The sequence below is a fragment of the Epinephelus moara genome, chromosome 19 (genome assembly GCF_006386435.1).
Source record: "Epinephelus moara isolate mb chromosome 19, YSFRI_EMoa_1.0, whole genome shotgun sequence".
NCBI classification, from domain to species: Eukaryota; Metazoa; Chordata; class Actinopteri; order Perciformes; family Serranidae; genus Epinephelus; species Epinephelus moara.
Genome location: NC_065524.1, coordinates 39,532,265 through 39,550,995, shown reverse-complemented (window position 1 = coordinate 39,550,995; position 18,731 = coordinate 39,532,265). Strand labels below are relative to the sequence as shown.

General features: G+C 41.3%; 2 protein-coding genes across 5 annotated transcripts in view; one reads left to right on the top strand and one right to left on the bottom strand.

The window, feature by feature from the left end:
* The window catches only part of nfkb2 (nuclear factor of kappa light polypeptide gene enhancer in B-cells 2 (p49/p100)), a 27,119-nt gene extending 18,413 nt beyond the window's left edge, over window positions 1–8,706 (top strand). For all 3 annotated transcript variants that reach the window (XM_050071276.1, XM_050071278.1, XM_050071277.1), the window contains 15 exons: window positions 403–507; window positions 1,117–1,205; window positions 3,303–3,441; window positions 3,781–3,927; window positions 4,324–4,539; window positions 4,635–4,776; window positions 5,349–5,463; window positions 5,670–5,877; window positions 6,014–6,183; window positions 6,279–6,381; window positions 6,520–6,692; window positions 6,909–6,990; window positions 7,112–7,281; window positions 7,417–7,528; window positions 8,356–8,706. In XM_050071276.1, the coding sequence (XP_049927233.1) occupies window positions 403–507; window positions 1,117–1,205; window positions 3,303–3,441; window positions 3,781–3,927; window positions 4,324–4,539; window positions 4,635–4,776; window positions 5,349–5,463; window positions 5,670–5,877; window positions 6,014–6,183; window positions 6,279–6,381; window positions 6,520–6,692; window positions 6,909–6,990; window positions 7,112–7,281; window positions 7,417–7,528; window positions 8,356–8,429 (2,045 nt within the window). In that variant the 3' untranslated portion in view covers window positions 8,430–8,706. The remainder of the gene's footprint in view (window positions 1–402; window positions 508–1,116; window positions 1,206–3,302; window positions 3,442–3,780; window positions 3,928–4,323; window positions 4,540–4,634; window positions 4,777–5,348; window positions 5,464–5,669; window positions 5,878–6,013; window positions 6,184–6,278; window positions 6,382–6,519; window positions 6,693–6,908; window positions 6,991–7,111; window positions 7,282–7,416; window positions 7,529–8,355) is intronic.
* Window positions 8,707–8,898: 192 nt separating this feature from the next.
* LOC126406777 (uncharacterized) overlaps window positions 8,899–18,731 on the bottom strand; it is a 113,759-nt gene continuing 103,926 nt past the window's right edge. For both annotated transcript variants that reach the window (XM_050071265.1, XM_050071266.1), the window contains one exon: window positions 8,899–17,355. In XM_050071265.1, the coding sequence (XP_049927222.1) occupies window positions 17,008–17,355 (348 nt within the window). In that variant the 3' untranslated portion in view covers window positions 8,899–17,007. The remainder of the gene's footprint in view (window positions 17,356–18,731) is intronic.

The following is an 18,731-nucleotide window of genomic DNA, read 5'->3' as shown; positions in this document are numbered from 1 at the left end:
TAGTATAGCATGTCGTCCGAAATCATTAAAAAAAAGCCTTAGTATAGTATGTCGTCCGAAATCATTAAAAAAAGTCATAGTATAGCATGTCGTCAAAAATCATGACAAAAAGTCATAGTATAGCATGTCGTCCGAAATCATTAAAAAAAAAGTCTTAGTATAGTATGTCTTCAGAAAAAAAAGTTTGATAGTTGTCCTGGGAAACGCTAACGCCTGACTTACCTTTTCACGCAGTATTTTTACACTTACCAGTTTTATTAAAGTTAAACATGGCAGTACTTCCTCCTCGGCTGGACCATTGTTCGATGACAAAACAAAGCCACATCCAACAACACAACATAAACTGGAGATAAATAAGGGATTCACACAGTGATTTAATGACTCATCATGTTTAATCTGCAGAGTCACCAAACGCCTCCAACCTGAAGATCTCTCGGATGGATAAGACATGTGGCTCGGTGCTTGGAGGAGACGAGATCTTCCTGCTCTGCGACAAAGTCCAGAAAGGTGAAAACATCCGACATATATCCGCCATGTGTCTGACATGTTTCTGACATGTATCTGACATGTATCAGACATGTGTCAGACATGTATCCAACATGTGTCAGACTTGTATCTGACATGTATCCGACATGTGTCAGACATGTGTCAGACATGTATCTGACATGTTTCTGACATGTATCTGACATGTATCAGACATGTGTCAGACATGTATCCAACATGTGTCAGACTTGTATCCGACATGTATCTGACATGTTTCTGACATGTATCTGACATGTATCAGACATGTGTCAGACATGTATCCAACATGTGTCAGACTTGTATCTGACATGTGTCAGACTTGTATCTGACATGTGTCAGACATGTGTCAGACATGTGTCAAACATGTGTCAGACTTGTATCTGACATGTGTCAGACATGTGTCAGACGTGTCAGACTTGTATCCGACGGCTGTGTTTGATGTACTGTGGATTTTCTCCTGTTGGATGGAGCTGTTCAGGAAGCGTGGACACACAGTTATTGTATGTTTAAAATCAGCTGTTAGTGTTTATTATGACTTTGCTGTCTCTGACACTGGAGACGTATCCCATCATGCCTCTGTGCTGCACCTTACAGATGACATTGAGATCCGTTTTTATGAGGAGGATGATGAAGGAGGCTGGGAGGCATTCGGTGACTTCTCACCTACAGACGTCCACAAACAGGTACACAGTCTGTGTGTGTGTGTGTGTGTGTGTGTGTTATTCACTGAGGCCGGAGCTTGTGTGTGAATGAGTCATACACACTGTCTGTCAGTTACATGAAGCAAGTGATGAATGTTTTGAAACCACAACAGAACAAGAAAAAAAAGCAGCAGTTTGTCTGTTGGCGGAGCTGAAAGGGGAATTCCTCCAATCTACACACACACACACACACACACACACACACACATAATTCAAACCAAACACAACTATGTTTATTTTATGAAATCATTTGTTGTTCTTTTGTCTAAAAATCATCAGAACCAGAGAAAATGAAACATCAGACAGCCGGCTGTATTTCACAGGCTCCTGTTCAGATAAATAAGATTTAGATTTTTGATGACGTGCATCAACCTTTGTAATTATTTTAGGATAAAACCTTTACTGTCTGTCTTGAATCTGTTCTCAGGTGGTTAGTACTCTCTGTGTGTGGCCTCACTGTCGCTATAATTTGTGCAGAAAAAGTTTTATTATTATTATTATTTATTATTTATTTTTCAACTTTTTCTGCGTAGTCTTCTGGCTGCTGTGAAACTGCTTCTACTCAGGGTGACCAAAAAGTTTATCTTGGGTGCGTCGGTACTTCATTCTTTATCCCCATTAGTCGTCATTCTCTTCCTGGGCTCCACACAGGACGCAAAAACAAGACAAAATATTAAATTATGTGGGTACAACAGACGACCAAGAAAGGACAGCAGAGGACACACCCGCACAGCAACACAACTACAAAATGTTCACAGGCTGAGATCAGTGCAAAAAAATGTACTCTATAAATATGTATCTAGAACAAGCGTGCACAAACAGACGGTCGTTCAGTAACACAAAGTGAATAAAAACAGCAGCAAACATTTCGTCCTCGACTATGAGCAGTGGCTCTCTGTGGCCGTCCAGCCCAGGTGTGTCGTCTGTGATCTCGTCTGCCATCAGTTTGCTTCTGCACATTAACAAACTTCTTATTTAAAATACTGATACACAACAACAGGCTTTAAAATCATCAATAAATCAATTCACAAACTCAGAATCTTGAAAAGTTTGAAAAAGTAAAGTATAATCACATCTGTGTTCACATGTTCTTGCACACACTGGATATTTACATGAAGTCTTTTATTGCAAATCAGAAAAACAGATTTTATTAAAGCAAACGCAGATCATTTTTTCCCCAAGAATTTTCTTGAGTCAGATTTGATGGCTCCTGATTTCAGCACAATGATCTGCCTCACTCAGTCTTAAAAAAAAAAAAAATCTTAAATGCTGAAAGTGAAACTGACTCTGACCCAGCAGAGATGAATTTAAACTAAAGTCCAGCTCAGATCAAAGATTCACCACGACACGAGTTCAAACAAATGTGCTGTTCTTCTCCGCTTCACACCGAGTCAATATGGTGAGACGGTGTGTCATCTCTCATTTGCTGCTGAACTACAGCTCACAACTCGCACCAACGACTGACGCTGCTCCGCTCTGACTGTTTCTGCTGGTGCAGACTATTTACTGGAGTTAACCAACCTGTCGCATTTTAAGATAATTACAAGCTTTCAGTGTCCGACAGTCTGCTGCTGACATTTTTGTCTCGTCTCGTCAGTGCAAATGAAACGCAGATTTTGTCTTAGGTTTTATTATCAAGATCTATTTTTAGCTCGTCATTGTCTCGTTTTCATCGTGGAAAACAGGTTGTTGAGGAAAACTTTTTGTCTCAGTTTTTGTTAAGAAAATTAAGACCACTTGGCAGCGCTCTGTTCTGCACCGTTCTTTGGCCTGTCTTTGGTCTGAGCTGGACTTTAGATGAAGCTGTAAATTTAACGGTGGTTTAAAATACAAAGAAAAACTTGTGCACAGGTCATCGGAACAATCTCATTAAAACTTAAACCATCTTAAATGTGAGTTTAAAGACGACCAATAAGAATAGGAGCTTTGAATTGAGCTGTTGATCTTGAAAACAGAAGTTAAACCAATTGAACTTCACTCTGGGTTCACTTACCAGCCTTACCCAGACCTCCATCTGATCAGTGTGACCTCACAGTGTGACCTCACAGTGTGACCTCACAGTGCGTTTTCTCTCCTCAGTACGCCATCGTCTTCAAAACACCGCCCTACCACAGCGCAGAGATCGAGCGGCCCGTCACCGTCTTCCTGCAGCTGAAGAGGAAAAAGGCCGGCGACAGCAGCGACCCCAAACAGTTCACCTACATACCACAGGTCCAAGGTCAGCCATCATCACCATCACCATCATCATCATCATAATCATGAACATCACATTTAATGACCTGTAAATCCCCACTGACAGCAGGAGGTTTGTTTTTTGGTAGATGTTGACAGTTTTGGGGTTTCCCTCAGTGGAAACAGTCGGCACGCACAGAGTTTCAGTCTTCACCTACTCACTCATCTTCATCATCCACAGATTCGTGACAACAAAAACAAAATGAAGGAAATTTTAAGCGGAGAAAACAACATGTTTTTTTTTTTTGTTCAGTCTTCCCACTTCTGTTCTTTTTACCTTTTGAATGTCAGATGTTTCTTCTCATCACTTCTTGCTTTCTCTCAGACAAAGAAGAGGTGCTGAGGAAGAAACAGAAGCCGCTGCCTCACTATGAACCCTGGAGAGGAGGAGGAGGAGGAGGAGGAGGAAGAGGCGGAGGAGCTGGAGGATTTGGAGGAGGAGGAGGAGCTGGAGGAGCAGGAGGAGGAGGAGGTAGGGATTTTATTTTAAATATAGTCAGTTTCCAGAGAAACACGGTGTCATCACCACATCAGGGGATTTTGAATTTTTCAGATTCACTCAAGAATCACAAGATTATTGTTAACGCATTAATCATACTGTAACTGCCTGGAATTGTGATTTAGCTGCCTGCAATCATACTTACTTAGCTAGTTATGCTTTAGCTGTCTGAAACCATGATTGAACTTAGTCTTCTGAGATCATCCTTTGGCTCACAGAAATCATGATTTCTTTGTCTGAAATCAGTTGTTAGCTGCCTGGAATCAAGCTTCAGCTGCTCAGAATCATGCTTTAACGTTCCCTCTGTCCAGCTGACCACAGCGTTCTCACACTGGTTAAACTGGGAGTTCACTCTGTCTCCTTCTGCAGGATTCCAGTTCAACCAGCAGATGAATGGAGGAGGAGGAGGAGGAGGAACCGGCGGAGTCTTCTTCCCGGGAGGCTTCACAGGCTTCGGCGGAGGGGCTCAGATGTCAGGCTCCGCCCCTCAGACAGGGGTTACCCAGCAACAGACAGAGGGAGAGACAGGAGGACAGACAGGAGGACAGACTGGCTCACCACTACAGCAGCAGCTGTTTCAGCTCGGTAACGTTCGATGTCCCGCTCTGATTCTTCGCTGATGATGTGACGCTGTTTCTCTCCAATAAAAATCTGACCTACATTCTGCTTCATATTTCCAGCCGCCGCCCTCCACAGCCGAGCCTCTCAGAGCGCCAGACAGACGGCTGCCGCCTTGCTGCAGTACTGCAGCACCGGGGATGTCCGCGTCCTTCTGGCAATCCAGAGACACCTCTGTGGCGTCCAGGACGGCAACGGAGACACGTGAGTTTCTGAACTGTACAGATATTTTTAGAAACACAGATGGCGTTTCAGGTCACTAAAACGGACATTTTTAAAAACACCCTCTAAGGTGTAGATTTTAGACTCGATGATAATGTCATCTCCTCAAATTCATAAACAACAGCAAGAGTATCATTTTTATTTCATATCACCGTGGACTGTTAAATATAAAGGTATCAATTATGTATGAATAAAATAACTAATCATTTATGAATTGATTTGTTAATAACGCCAAAGGAAAACGAGCTCACTACACAGGCTCAGAATCTTCTTCTCTGGTATTTGACACATCGTTGACACGGCCTTTATCGCTGCTTACTGGCCAAGAGTCGTTTTCACGTTCTAATAGTTACAAAGATATTCTGTAAAATAAATAAATTAATTAATAAATACATTAATTTTCTTAAGGGAGGGTAAAAATGTCTTGGACGGGTCTGAATTTAATAACTGTCTTGTCCTACACGCTGACCGAGAGGATGTCTCAGAGACGAACGTGTCGGAGGACGTTTTATCGTTTCTGAATCTGACAGTCTGTGGTTTTTGTTTTCCCACAGTCCTTTGCACCTGGCCATCATCCATCAGCAGACAGGTGTGATCCAGCAGCTGATCCACACTCTGCTCAGCAGTCAGCAGCAGAACATCCTCAACACGGCCAACCACCTCCGACAGGTAGCGAACCCTCAGCTGACTGATGCTAACATCGCTAACCAGCCCGTCTCTTGAACCACAGCTGATCTCTCTACATCACAATTAACTCACCTTCACACCACAATAAAGCTCACTATGACAGGGAACTGTTCCCACCAGGTAACCGTACACAGTGTCTTAGAATCTCACCTGCCCACTGACTCCTTCACTTCCTGTCGTCTCCGCAGACTCCTCTCCACCTGGCGGTGATCACCCGGCAGGTGAAGGTGGTGGAGGTGCTGCTAAGGGCGGGGGCCGACCCCAGCCTGCTGGACAAAGATGGCCGCAGTCCGCTCCACCTGGCGGCGCTGGCTGGAGACAACGCCACGCTCCGCCCCCTGCTGGCTCACCTGGGAGAACGCCATGCCCACCTGGTCAACACTCCGGATTTCCACGGTGAGAGAAACGCGACTACGTGAAATATTTACCGACGACTGCGACACTGTTATTTATAATGAAAAAAACTTTATCGACAGTAGTGAAATGTTTTTCAGCCAGACTGAGGTATCATCTGTATCTGTCTCTGTCTCAGGTCTCCATCCTCTCCACTTGGCGGTGAGGCGGGACGGCGAGCGCTGCCTCCGCCTCCTGGTGGAGGGCGGAGCCAAAATCAATGCACCTGAGCAGAAGAGCGGAAACACCGCCCTCCACCTGGCTGTGAGGGAAAACCTGTTCAAGGTGGCCTGCACGCTCATCACAGAGGTACAACACACACACACACACACACACACACACACACACCTGAACACCTGTCCATCAGTGACATCACAGCGTTAACTCAATCTGTGCATTTACAGCTGAAGGCCGACGTTAACGCCAGCACGTTCGGAGGAAACACACCTCTGCACCTGGCCGCCAGTCTGGGCTCACCGACCCTCTGCTCCATGCTTATCGCTGCAGGTCAGACACACACACACACACACACACCTGTTCAGACCTCTGACCTGATTTTCAGAATTAAAGTTCTGTCATGTATAAAAACATAGGATGGTAAATCAACACACCTGAGACACTGAGTGACGACGGTTTCTTCTTCAGGTGCTGATAAAAACGTGGAGAACGACGAGCCACTCTTCTTCAGCTCCTCCTCGGACGAAGAGCAGGACGAAGACGAACCAATCAGAGAGCAAGAGGCCGCCTCACAGCCAACCAACCCTCGCAAGAGACCAGCAGGAGGACACACACCCCTGGACCTCGCCAAGTGCCAAAAGGTAGCGATCCTTTCAAAATAAAAGCACAGGACATAATAACATACTGTTTGTTGTCATTGTGGCTGTCGAGGCATTTATGGCGCAGTTGCTGAGTCCAAGACAAATTTCCCTTCGTGGGACAATAAAGTATATCGTATCGTATCGTATCGTATCGTAACACTGGAGAGTCAATCCAAAGATGAAGATGCTAATAGTCTCCTTGTCTCCTCTCCTCAGGTGAGGAACCTGTTAAACTCCAGGCAGAGTCCGAAGTCGAGTCGTCACAGCAGTAAGAAGATGAAACCGAGCAGCTCTGAAGGTTCGTTCTTTACAAACTCTGGTTTTCATGTGTGAGCTCGTGTAGGTGACGTTTTTAATGATGATGTCACAGTCTGACGGTACAAAATAAAAAACTCTCGTGTTGTGTGATGGCGTTGCAGAGGCGGAGGCGTCGGGGCTGGACGAGGACACGCTGTCCCGGCTGGTGGAGGTCCTGAGTGTCGGAGACGTTCCCTGGAGGAAACTGGCGGAGAAGCTGGGGATGATGACGCTGACTCACCTGTACATGGACAGTCCGACGCCCTGCCACCACCTGCTGCAGCACTACCAGGTAACTAACGCCTCCACCCAACACCTGCAGCTGCCGTGTTACTGACTCGGGTTAAAGCTACGACCTGAAGCGTCACTGTACAGTTACACTTACTGACCTGTGTCTGACGTATGTGACGTGTGTCCCCGTGTCCAGCTGGGTGGAGGTGCGGTCGAAGGTCTGGTTGACGCTCTTCAGTCTCTCGGTCTGACAGAAGGAGTCCGACTGCTGAGACACGCCGAGCTACGAGACGACAAACACAGCACAGGTAAAAAAAACACAACTCTTCCTCATTTCACCTGCGTGACGTCTTTTTATTCAGCACGAACTCAGTGACGAGTCTGACGTCTCATTTTATTAATTTCAAAAAGAGTAAAGCTGCCAGGAGCCAAAATAAATGACAGCAGTGTCTGTGAAGATGTAAAAATATTAAGTCATCATCTCTCATGTTCTCACAGAGCATCAAGGACGTAAAACGAGTTTCACTTTTATTTTACTCACAAAAACAGAAATCTAATAAATAAAACTATAAAACAGTCTGTGAACATCTCCAGAGATTTGATCCACTCTGATTTTCTGCCTTTTTCATTGACAATCTCTAAATGTAAATAAATAAATACATAAATGAAAATGAAAAATAAAAAATTACAGATTTATTAATGTGTTAAAACTTCTCATCAGTAAATACAGTTATGTTATGATAGATTACGTTTTATAAATAAATATATTCATGTTCCTATAAATAAAGTTATTTTGTCATAAATTAAGTTTTGACAAATCAAATTATGTCACTTTGAATAAATTTGTATAATAAAGTTTTATAGATATGAATAAAGTTATGTTACTATGAATAAATGTATATTATAAATGAATATTAAAGAGATTTGTAACTATAAAACATTATTTTATAAATAAAGTTTTATTATTATTTATGAAGTTATAAATATAAATATAAGTTTTATTATTATCCGAAAACATTTTGTTACTATAAATTAAATTCTGTTGTTAAAAATAAAGTCATGTTACCATACATTATGTTAGTGTCAATAAATAAAATAAAAAACCCACCTCTTTCCATTCTTTCTGTCCAATCAGACGCCACGGTTGACAGCGGCTTCGGCAGCCAGCCAATGGAGGAGGAGGAGGAGCCTCCTGTGGCCAATCAGTGACGAGCAGGAGATAAAATCCCATCTGAAGGAACTTCAGGAACGTCGTCTGGTCTCTGCTGTGGGAGCCTGGACGGACGGACGGACGGACGGACGGACGGACACGTCCAGCAGAGACTTTGATTCTCGGACTCTAACGTGTGTTCACCGGCGGACGAGACGAAGGCTGCGTTCCACACCCACTCAGAAATGATAAACTCACAACACAGGAAGTCAAAAGTTTCTTAAATTTAAAAACAGGAATTCACAGAAACTACAATTAAAGTTTTTCAATTTTTAACTTTGTTACATTTTTTTCATTAAGTTATATTTTGTTTTTCTTTCAGTGTTTTTATGAAACGATTATATTTCTCTTTCTGTCCGTGACGTCTCTGACAAACTTTTCAATCCCAGGATGAACTTTGACCTTCGACCTGCCCAGAATTCTTTCAGTGATGATCAATTATACTTTAAATATTTAAATATGAATTAAAGGAAGTGAACGCAAAGTCGAGACGTGTCGATGAAGAGGAGCTATAAATCTGTGTGTGTTTACAGTGTGTGTGTGCGTGCGTGTGAGCGTGTGAGTGTGTGTATGTGACCTCACGCCAATCTGCTTCTTCATCTCGAAGGAAAATGGGATTTCTGATTTTTCTGTCTGGTCTGGAACGCAGCACGTCTCACCTGTCTCAGTCAGAGCAGTGACATCATCAGTTACTCACCTGTTCTCAGTTTCTTTGTTTGTCCATACTTTGATCTCGTTGATGCCAGAATGAAAAAGATTTTAAATGTTAAATGTTATGAATGTTGAAAATAAAAAATACTGAAGGAAAATTTCTAATTTGTTCAGTCACACTGAGACAGAAATACATTTTGTTTTATATAATCGAAATATTTCAGACAAAATTAAGAATAATTAAGACAAACAGCAACATTATAGAAATATTTTCTACTGAAGGTGAGACACTGCAGGTGAAGAGAGTAACATTTTAAAATTCATCATATCAGCTGATTACTTACAATAGTATGAAAAAAAATATTTCAAGTTTTTAAAATTTTAATGTTTAATTATGCAAATTAGCATCACTCATTAAATATGTGCTAATTTGCATATATTTTAGGAAGATAAATCTGAACATCTGATAAAGCCAGGTGCAAAATTATTTTTTCATTTTGTTTACATATATGATGAAAAAAGAAATTACAGAGGGATTTAAGGATTTCTGCTTTATTACCTCGAAGATCTAAATATACTGTCCATAGCCTTAAAAAAATCGATTTTCGCCATATTTTTGGGAATAAAATGTAACATAAATCAGGCTAGGAATGATTTATTAACAAACCCCTCTGTAAATATCTTCAGTATATAGCTATGGGTTTAACTGCAAAGTTTGGTGTACATAGGTGCTACAGAGGCCGAGACGTTCGACTACGAGTATGACAAAAAACTCATTTTGAGAAAACGGCATTCAAAGATTTACATAATAACATAACATTATGCAAGTGGACAAAATGTGATCAAATAAACGTCTAAATGTATAATTTGAATCTTTTCTTTACAGCAGTTTGAAAGAACACATATTCAAGAAGTAAACTTGCTCAAAATATAAAAATTGACCACTCGATGTTTTTGTCTGCCATGTCTCGCCTTAAAAAGTCTAAATTTTGGGCTTTTAATGTCAAAATTATTCGATAGTAAGTCATTTAATATGATTAAAATTAGAATGGTGACGTAAATAAAAAGATACAAAAACATTTCAGCAGAATTATAAGACACTAAGGTCACACTAAGGTCACCATCATGACAATTTAACTTGGTTTTATTTAAATTATGAAATATGCGGTTTTAAAATTATGTGACCATAAACCGGTTAAAAAAAGTTAGAAGAGAGTTAATTCAGTGAAATGAAAATTATAAAACAGTCAAAATAAATTTAAAAGTTTCAAATTCATGAGATAAAACTGACAACTGTTCATTTTTCTGTAAAAAATAATGAAATAGGTCAAAATTTTGACTATTTTAAAATTATGCAATAAAAAGCCTGTTAAATAAAAATATTTTAGTATTGGTTAAAAATGTTTAAAAAAAAGTTCTAAGAAAGTTAAAGTCAGTTAAATAAAAATTAATTTTAGAGATTTAAATTCCAAACTGTGAGATACATCTGACAATTTTTATTCTTCTGTTAAAACTTTGACATAACAAACCAGATAAATAAAAATATTTTGCTATTAGTTAAAAATGTTTTCATAGTCTAAATATGACTTCAAGTTGTAAGAGCAAAAAGTCACATTCGACATATAAGAATTAAATGTCATATTTATGATTTACAGTTTAATAATTTTAAACTTACCTCGAGTGTTTTTATTTTTAACTTAAGAACATTTTGAATATGCACCTTCTACATTTCTTAAATGGCGTCTCTCCTGAAAAAGTGAAGTTGTGAAATATATTCCGAACTCTTAGCTGTGCAACATGAACATCTTTTATTTCTCTGATGTTTACACATAAACCTTGTTGCTCTGCAGGAGCAGCGTTTCCAGCTGAGGCTGTGTGTTTTTACTAATACTGTGTATTCATGTGGTTTCTTTTTAATAACCAAGCAGCCTGGAAGTTAAATATCAGTGTGAGAAATAAATGGCGCACGGTTTCTGAAACTTTGAATAAAAGACTTTCAGACTTTGTTTTCAAAATGTTGTTTTTTTATTTTTGCCTCTAAGCCTTCAAAATGATACAAACATGTTGTTTGTGTTTCACTACGACCAAAACCTCACAGGATGTGGACAGTATGTACAGCTATCGATCGGCGAGCCGGCGGCGAACATTCAGACCGCAGCAAAGCCGGAAAAACAAAAAACTTTCACAGAAACTAAACTCGGTCTTCGTCGTCGATCGGAGACGACAACCAACAGAATAAATAAAGTGGTGGAATGAACCTCTCTGACGAGGTTTAATCTGCTCTCACTCTAAAATATCTAAAACAAAGTGCCCTAAAACGCAGCAAGCGCTAGCCGGGCATTCAGCCCAACTACAATATGGCTTCTCAATGTGAACTTGTACATTTATTTACAGGTTTGGACACAGACAAAGAGCTGAAAGCGGCCATGACTTTTAGACAAATTCATCCTATGCTGCTTTATATTGCACAGTGCGACAAATACACCCGATGTACACAAGTGTTACTGGATATTTGAGGGAGTAAATACGACCCGGCGGGGGTCAAACAGCTCAGCGGGGACGATGAATCTGAACCCTGCTGTCTGCTAGTGACTCGATAGATTCCTCCTGCATCAACCAGCGTGTCGATGTCCGTCTGATGGAAGACAAAGAAGAGAAGGACGGACTGAGTCAGATGTCCTCTCCGATCTTCACGGTCAAACGAACCACAGAGGTCTTTATGTGTGAAGGTCCGCTAATAATTTCAAAGGTACTCGTGGAATCGAGAACTCTCAGTGAAATGTTGACATTTTGAAAGTGATCGTCATCGATCGATGAAACTAAAGGTTTGCAGCAAGTCACAGACAGACGACAGGTCCTGGTCCCAGTTTGGACGATTAAAAACATGACGGTGATGCAGAAGGATGATGCGAGCCGATGTTTCCAACGTAGTGTGACGATTCACAACACCTTCATCGCACACATCTGACAGCCTCAAAACTGATGTCGTACAATCTGACACAGGTTGAGTCCAGGATTTTATTAGCGTCATCCATCCATCTATTGTTTTTACAAGATGCCATTAATTTGAATTGAACCTGGTGTCTCTCTGAAAATTAAAGTCTCAAAAGTCGACCAGCTGCAGAACGTGAGGAACCTGAGGAAGGTTCAAAGTCATGCAAACGTCCTCTGACACAACCAATCATCTGGTTCTCAATCTCTGATGAAACAGAACGTCAAACTAAATGGAGGAAAAGCTGATTAACGGACCCTCTTTTCCCAATCAGAACTGAGTATATAAATGACCTATGAGCTTCAGAGATGAAGACTTGTTGAGTCTGTACGAGAATAGGAAGTAAAAAAGGCAGCCACATCCTTTGAGCTCACTGCGGCGGATCTTGAGCCTCGTTTCCACCAAGCAGTCGGTTCTGTTCAGTTTAGCTCGTTACACATTAGAACGATTATATTTGTGTTTCCTTTGGTGAAAAATGTGGATGAACCAATAGAACTGCTCCATTCTGTCCCATTTGTTACTCTCTGTTGAGGTAATGTGCACACTGAAAGGCGGGGCTAGGAACCCTGCAGTCCATTGACTGGTCAGGAGAGAATCATCACTCTTACTTGAAAAGCGTTGTATTTTCAAACATCCAACCGAATGCGACACAGACTCTAAAAACACACCAGCCCGTTCTTTTTTGTTCTGAAAATGCTGGAGTGTAACGTCATCACGTGGACAATCAATGAGGTGCAAACATTCCTCTGCATCGTCAGTGAAGTGTTTATACAGCGAGAGTGGAAACAACCCCAACTACAATTAAGAGTACTGTCTGAGGAGGAAACGCTAAACAGATCTCGGGTCTGGGTACAAGTCCATCTGGGTTACGGACCGGTTCTGAGGGTACTGTACCGAAAGAGTTGGAAATGCTGCTTATAAGATCGGGTGTGTTGTGGGTCCGAACCACCTGAACTGACTCCCTTCTCTAACTGGGAACCACCACCACAAGCAAGATGTCAGTGACGTGTAAGTGCTAATGAAGTGCTAATGACTCCAACCTCGAGGACAGTGTCACTGCCCTCAGTGTGCTGGAGTCTACTGTGTCCGACATCAAAGACGCTCCAGGAATGCAGCTGCTGTGGACTAAGACAGATTTCTCATAGCTGTGATCTTTACGTTTCAGTTAAATCCAAAGTTTGTGACCTGTGATGAGGACCGAGATCCGGATCGACTGATGCAACCAGCGACGAGCGTGGACGATTGTGGTTATCACATGGTAAGCTGAGAATCTGTCATTTTGATCTCAAGAAAAGGAGTGAGGTTACGTAATACCTTTCGGAGCATGATGTAAAAAACAAAAAACAAAAAACAAAAAAACAAAAGAACATGGCTGTAATTCTCCGTAGAGGCTCCGTAGTTTTGATTCTGTCAGTACCTTTGAAATTTGTGTTTTTAAAGTCCTCTGTGGTGTTTTAATGAGTCCTTACAGTCTGTTCAGCCACTGAAGAACAGACTTGATGATCCACGTACGGACCGCAGAGAAAAAACAAAAACAGCTTCATTCAAAAGGTCAGACTTTCTCTCTTTATGTCTCTGAGAGCTTCCAGCGGTATAAGACTAATTCCTGGAGGGTAATCTGTCCAACAGCACAAACAGAAGCATCAGTGTTTGTAATCCATCGAAAGTTTCACACTGAAGCTCCAACGCTCACTGAAGAATTGTTCCCGATTGGAAACGACCAAAAAAAAGAAAGGAAGAATTCCCTTCAGAGAACAAAGCTTCCAGCTTTCCTTCAGTGTTTTCAGGTTTTCTGGAGACACACATTAATATTTGGGATGAAAAAGGTTCCAGCTGTTTGTGTTCCTGATCACAAACCTGACAAACTACAGAAACCTCCAGAGTTTGACTCTTTAGAGGATCTGATCTCTGGAAGTGAAGATAAGAGCAAAAATAAACAACACTTTGGGTGTTTGGCTTCTTTTACTCGTCACCTGTTAAACCTGCAGAGTCTGCTGCCACCTGGTGTTCGTCTGCTGTCAGTACATCTGCTCTCTGCTGAAACATGAAGCTCCTTCTGTTCACTTTGATTATTCATAATCAACGACCAGCTGCAGCGTTACATCACAGGAAGGAAACCAAACATGACGGCATGTTTTTATGTTTTCCTGACACTGAGGGGGCTGAATATGGAAGCCTGGCACTGCCAAAATTAATAAGAATCTCAAGACCTGGATGGAGGGTGATAAATCTACTTTGGATCTTGGCTTCACAGCTGTCTTATAATATCTTCATCACGTCTTAGTCTTTCCTCATTTGCAATTTTTTTTTAAATCATGAACTGTACCTCAGCCCCACCTGAACCACTGTGACTCTGACGTTTGTGACTCCCAAACCTGGAGGAAAGTAATCAAGAACATTCACTAAGGTGCTCAGGGTTCCTCCATATTTTTACTGATTTTTACATGACTAACAAAATTCAATGACTGTGCACACTGTATATCACTAACAGACCTGTTTATTATACTTGACTCCAAATGTAGAAAGAAACCTTTTCCAGAGTCGGTTGGTTATGTTGGTTTTATACTATGTGGAAGGTTATCAACTGCAGATTACTGTGGACAATTTATTTCATTATACACGACATAATTCCTTGATTTTTCCAGATTTTCCATGACCGTGGGAACCCTGAGTACTCTACGTAAGTACCTAAGTACTGTCACTTTATACTACTTTATACTTTTAACTGCACTCCATTTATCTGACAGCTTTAGATACTTTACTAAACTCAGATTATTCAGATAAACACATGAATGCATCGATAATTATATTACAATACTTTTACTTTTGCTGTTACTTTTCTTTTACTTAAGTTTTGAATGCAGGTCTGAAAACTACTCAATGAAAGTAAACATGTGTGACACTCTGATGACACCAAGTGGCAGCAGGAGGAAACTGCATGTTGAAAACCTCATTACCCAGAAATCCCCTCTGGTGTCCGGTGGTCAAAGTGATCAGGATTTTCTTAATTTAAGCTCTGAGGTTTCTGATGTTTGTTTCATCCCGTTAACAAACACACGATTTAAACTTCTAAACTTTCGTCTCCAACAAACCAACAAAGATCATTTTCAGCACAATACAGAAACTTTAAGTAAGAAAACAGGAGTGTGAGGAGAAAGTGGACGGATTCAAACGTTATTCAGTTTCCAGCATCGTTTTCAGCATAAAAAATCTATAGACGTTCATTAACGACAAAACTACTGAGTGAGCACAAAACAGAATCAAACTGAAACCAGTCTGAGAGACGCTTCACAACACTTTGTTAAACTTTTACAACACAAGAATTTTAATTTCAGGACACAATCATTTTTATATTTTAATGTATTTTAAATTTATAATCACAAACATGAATTAAGAAAGTCTGCTGCCTTTTATTTTCAGATTTAATGTCAAACAAAGAAACACAGAAATTCCTTATTTTATTTATACTGATGTTTAATATGTACATTTTATTTATTGTGCCTTTTAAATACTATTTGCTCAAGTAATCTGGTGTTGCGTAGTGTCAGTTTATTAAATTCTTATGTTTTTTATTAAATTTTAAAATTTTCTGAATTTTTTTATATTTGGGAGCTGTTTTTTGGAATTTGCAAAAAGTGCGACAGGTTAAGATAAAGGATGTAAACTGATTTTGTTTTGAGAAAAGTAAAATATATTATAATTATTAATATATTTAATCAATATAAGGCCGTATGTTCCAACTGGGGGCGGGGTCTTAAATCATTAAACATGTTTACAAAAAGCTCCGCTCAACCGGGGGATGCATATTGAAATTCGGTACCATTATGGTTTTAAATAAATGCAAAGAACCCAGCAGTGAGCAATTTATCAAACACGCAGAATATAAATTTACAGAAATTTGACGTCTTTGTCACATCGGCTCTCCATAAGGCAGAATAAAAAAGTATTAATCAATAACTATGGGATGATGTCGCTGACTAAAGTCTGAATTATTATTGTTTCTGCTCAGTCAGTAGTTTTTGGTCACTAATGAGCTTCCGTACAGCCTGTTTGTTCCAGCAGAACTCAGCCAGGAAAAAAACAACAACAACATAAATAAATGAAGTGCAGTGACTCTGATCAGCCTCCATCAGTTAGTATTTACACTCCTGGAAGTATGACACACACGCACGCACACACACACACACACACACACACACACAGTCTGTGAAGTGCGGAGGAGGAGGAGGTATTGTGTTCTGTGACGCATCATCACAGCCTCGGTCTGTTTGTCTATTTGTTTGTTTGTTTGTTTGTTTGGCCGGGGGAGTCCTGACTCCAGAGTCTCTCTCCCCTCCCTCTCTGCTCCCCCTTCTGCTCGGTCGCCACGGCAACAGTCCCACGCGCTCTGTCTGTCATATCTGGTTGGCATGGCAACCTGCTCCCCCGTCTGTTGCTAGGAGAAGCAGCAGAGCGGCGGCCGTGCAGGAGGTCAGTACCTACAAAGTGTTTGTGAGCAGCCGGCTGCTGCAGGAGGTTCAAACTCGCTCAGAGAGTCCCTGAAAATAAAAGGTCTGACAGGAAGTAAAGCTTTTATTGTGAAACTCTGACCTGCTGAGGTGGATGTTTGGACGAGAAATAAACTCAGAGTGACGCTCTTCAGATTTCACACCTCGCTCGTGTTTCCTGAATGTTTCGACTCGTGGAAGAAAAAAAAAAAAGAAAAAGAAAGGCGCTCCACTCGTCCGTACGGTCGTCCTCCTTTGTGACGAGCGTCTCCTCTCCCGCCGCCCTCGAACGACTCAGCCGGGCTCTGGAGGAAAATCCCCTCAGCCAATCAGAATCTGACTGAGGTTTAACAGAAAAGGTTTAAAGGAGGATGTCAGCCTGCTACCCATGATGCTTCTTGTCCGTCTCCAGCTACACACTCTGTATCAAACCTGCTTCTCGCCGCCTTACGGCGCCTCTTCCTGTTTGCTACTCTGTTTCTGCAGCTCCGGCTGCTGGTTGTTCCCACCGCCACCGCCTCCACCACCACCGCCATTCTTCTTCTTGCTTGCCTCTTTGGCGCTGCCGCTGGTCTTGGAGGTCAAGGACGAGGAGGACGTGACCTTTAAGCTTTTGGACGTCTTGCCTCCGCGGGTCTTCTCCTTGTTGGCTGTCTCCTGAGGCAGCGTGGGGCTGGAGTGTGCCCTCTGCAGGCCGCCATCATCAAACAGCCGCGCCTCAAAGGCTGACAGGTCCTCGTCTCCACTTGACAGTTTGGCCCGAAGCAGCATGGCGTACGTACCGTAGCGGGTTTTCTGTAGGAGGAGGACGGAGAAAGGAGACAAGAGTTAATGATGCTAACGTCAGGTCGTAACTGACGCAATGAATCCTTTACACGGAACGATTGTTAATACAGTTTCCCTCCAAAACTAGAATCACCACCCTGTGGTTGTGTGACTCCGCCCACCAGTCCACCCTGTGGTTGTATGACTCCGCCCACCAGCCCAGTGTCTCTGACAGTCTCCATCCATGTCAGTGAAAACATGGATGCTTCACACACAGAAGATCTATACAATCAGCACAGTTTCAAGATTAGAGTCACCAATTCAGTATCTGACCAAATGTCTCCCCTTCTGTTCCTGAGATATGACGTTAAAACATGATGATGTCACAGTCAAGCTGACCTTTGACCTTTTGACCTTCATTATTTTATCCTGTTAGACATTTGTGTCAAGTTTGGTCAGAATTAGCGTATGAATTCTGGAGTTACGGCCAAAAACATGTTCTGTGAGGTCACACTGACCTTTGACCTTTGACCACCAAATTCTAATCAGTTTACTCTTCAGTCCAGTTGGACGTTTGTGCCAAATTTATAGAAATTCCCTGAAGCTGTTCTTGAGATATTATGTTCACGAGAATGAGACAGGTGCAAGGTCACAGTGACCTTTGACCACCAAAATCTAATCACTTCATCCTTGAGTCCAAGTGAATGTTTGTGTCAAAGTTGAAGAAACATCATCAAGGCTTTTTTGAGATATCGCGTTCACAAGAACGAGACGGATGCAAGGTCACAGTAACCTTGACCTTTGACTTCTGACAACCAAAGTCTAATCAGTTCATTGATGAGTCTGGGTGAATGTTTGTGCCAAATTTGAAGAAATTCCCTCACGTTGATCTTGAGATGTCGCATTCACGAGAATGAGCTAAACAAAGTCACAGCAACCTTGACCTTTGACCACCAAATTCTAATCAGTTTATTCTTCAGTCCCAGTGGACGTTTGTGCCAAATTTGAAACTATTCCCTCAAAAATTTCCTTCTTTAGATATCGTATTCACAAGAATGGAACAGACGTATGTATGGACAACCCGGAAACATAACGTCTCCAGCCACTGCTGTCACCTGCACATAAAAACATTTATCGAGAAATAAACAGTAGACGTTACTTGTCTCACAAACTTTCTGGATATTAAATATAATATTATAAAATAATAGGAGATGCTCTTATTGTGAAGTGCTTTGTAACTTCTAATCCTTACCTACTGAGACACAGTAGAGTTATTGTGTTTTCCATCTTTATGACCGTACCTGAACTCACCGTATTTGTTTATCAGATTTCTGACTGAAGAAAGCAACAGGAAACTTTCTCAGGTTGTTAAAGTCAGTCCTGCTTCTACATGCTCGATTGATAAC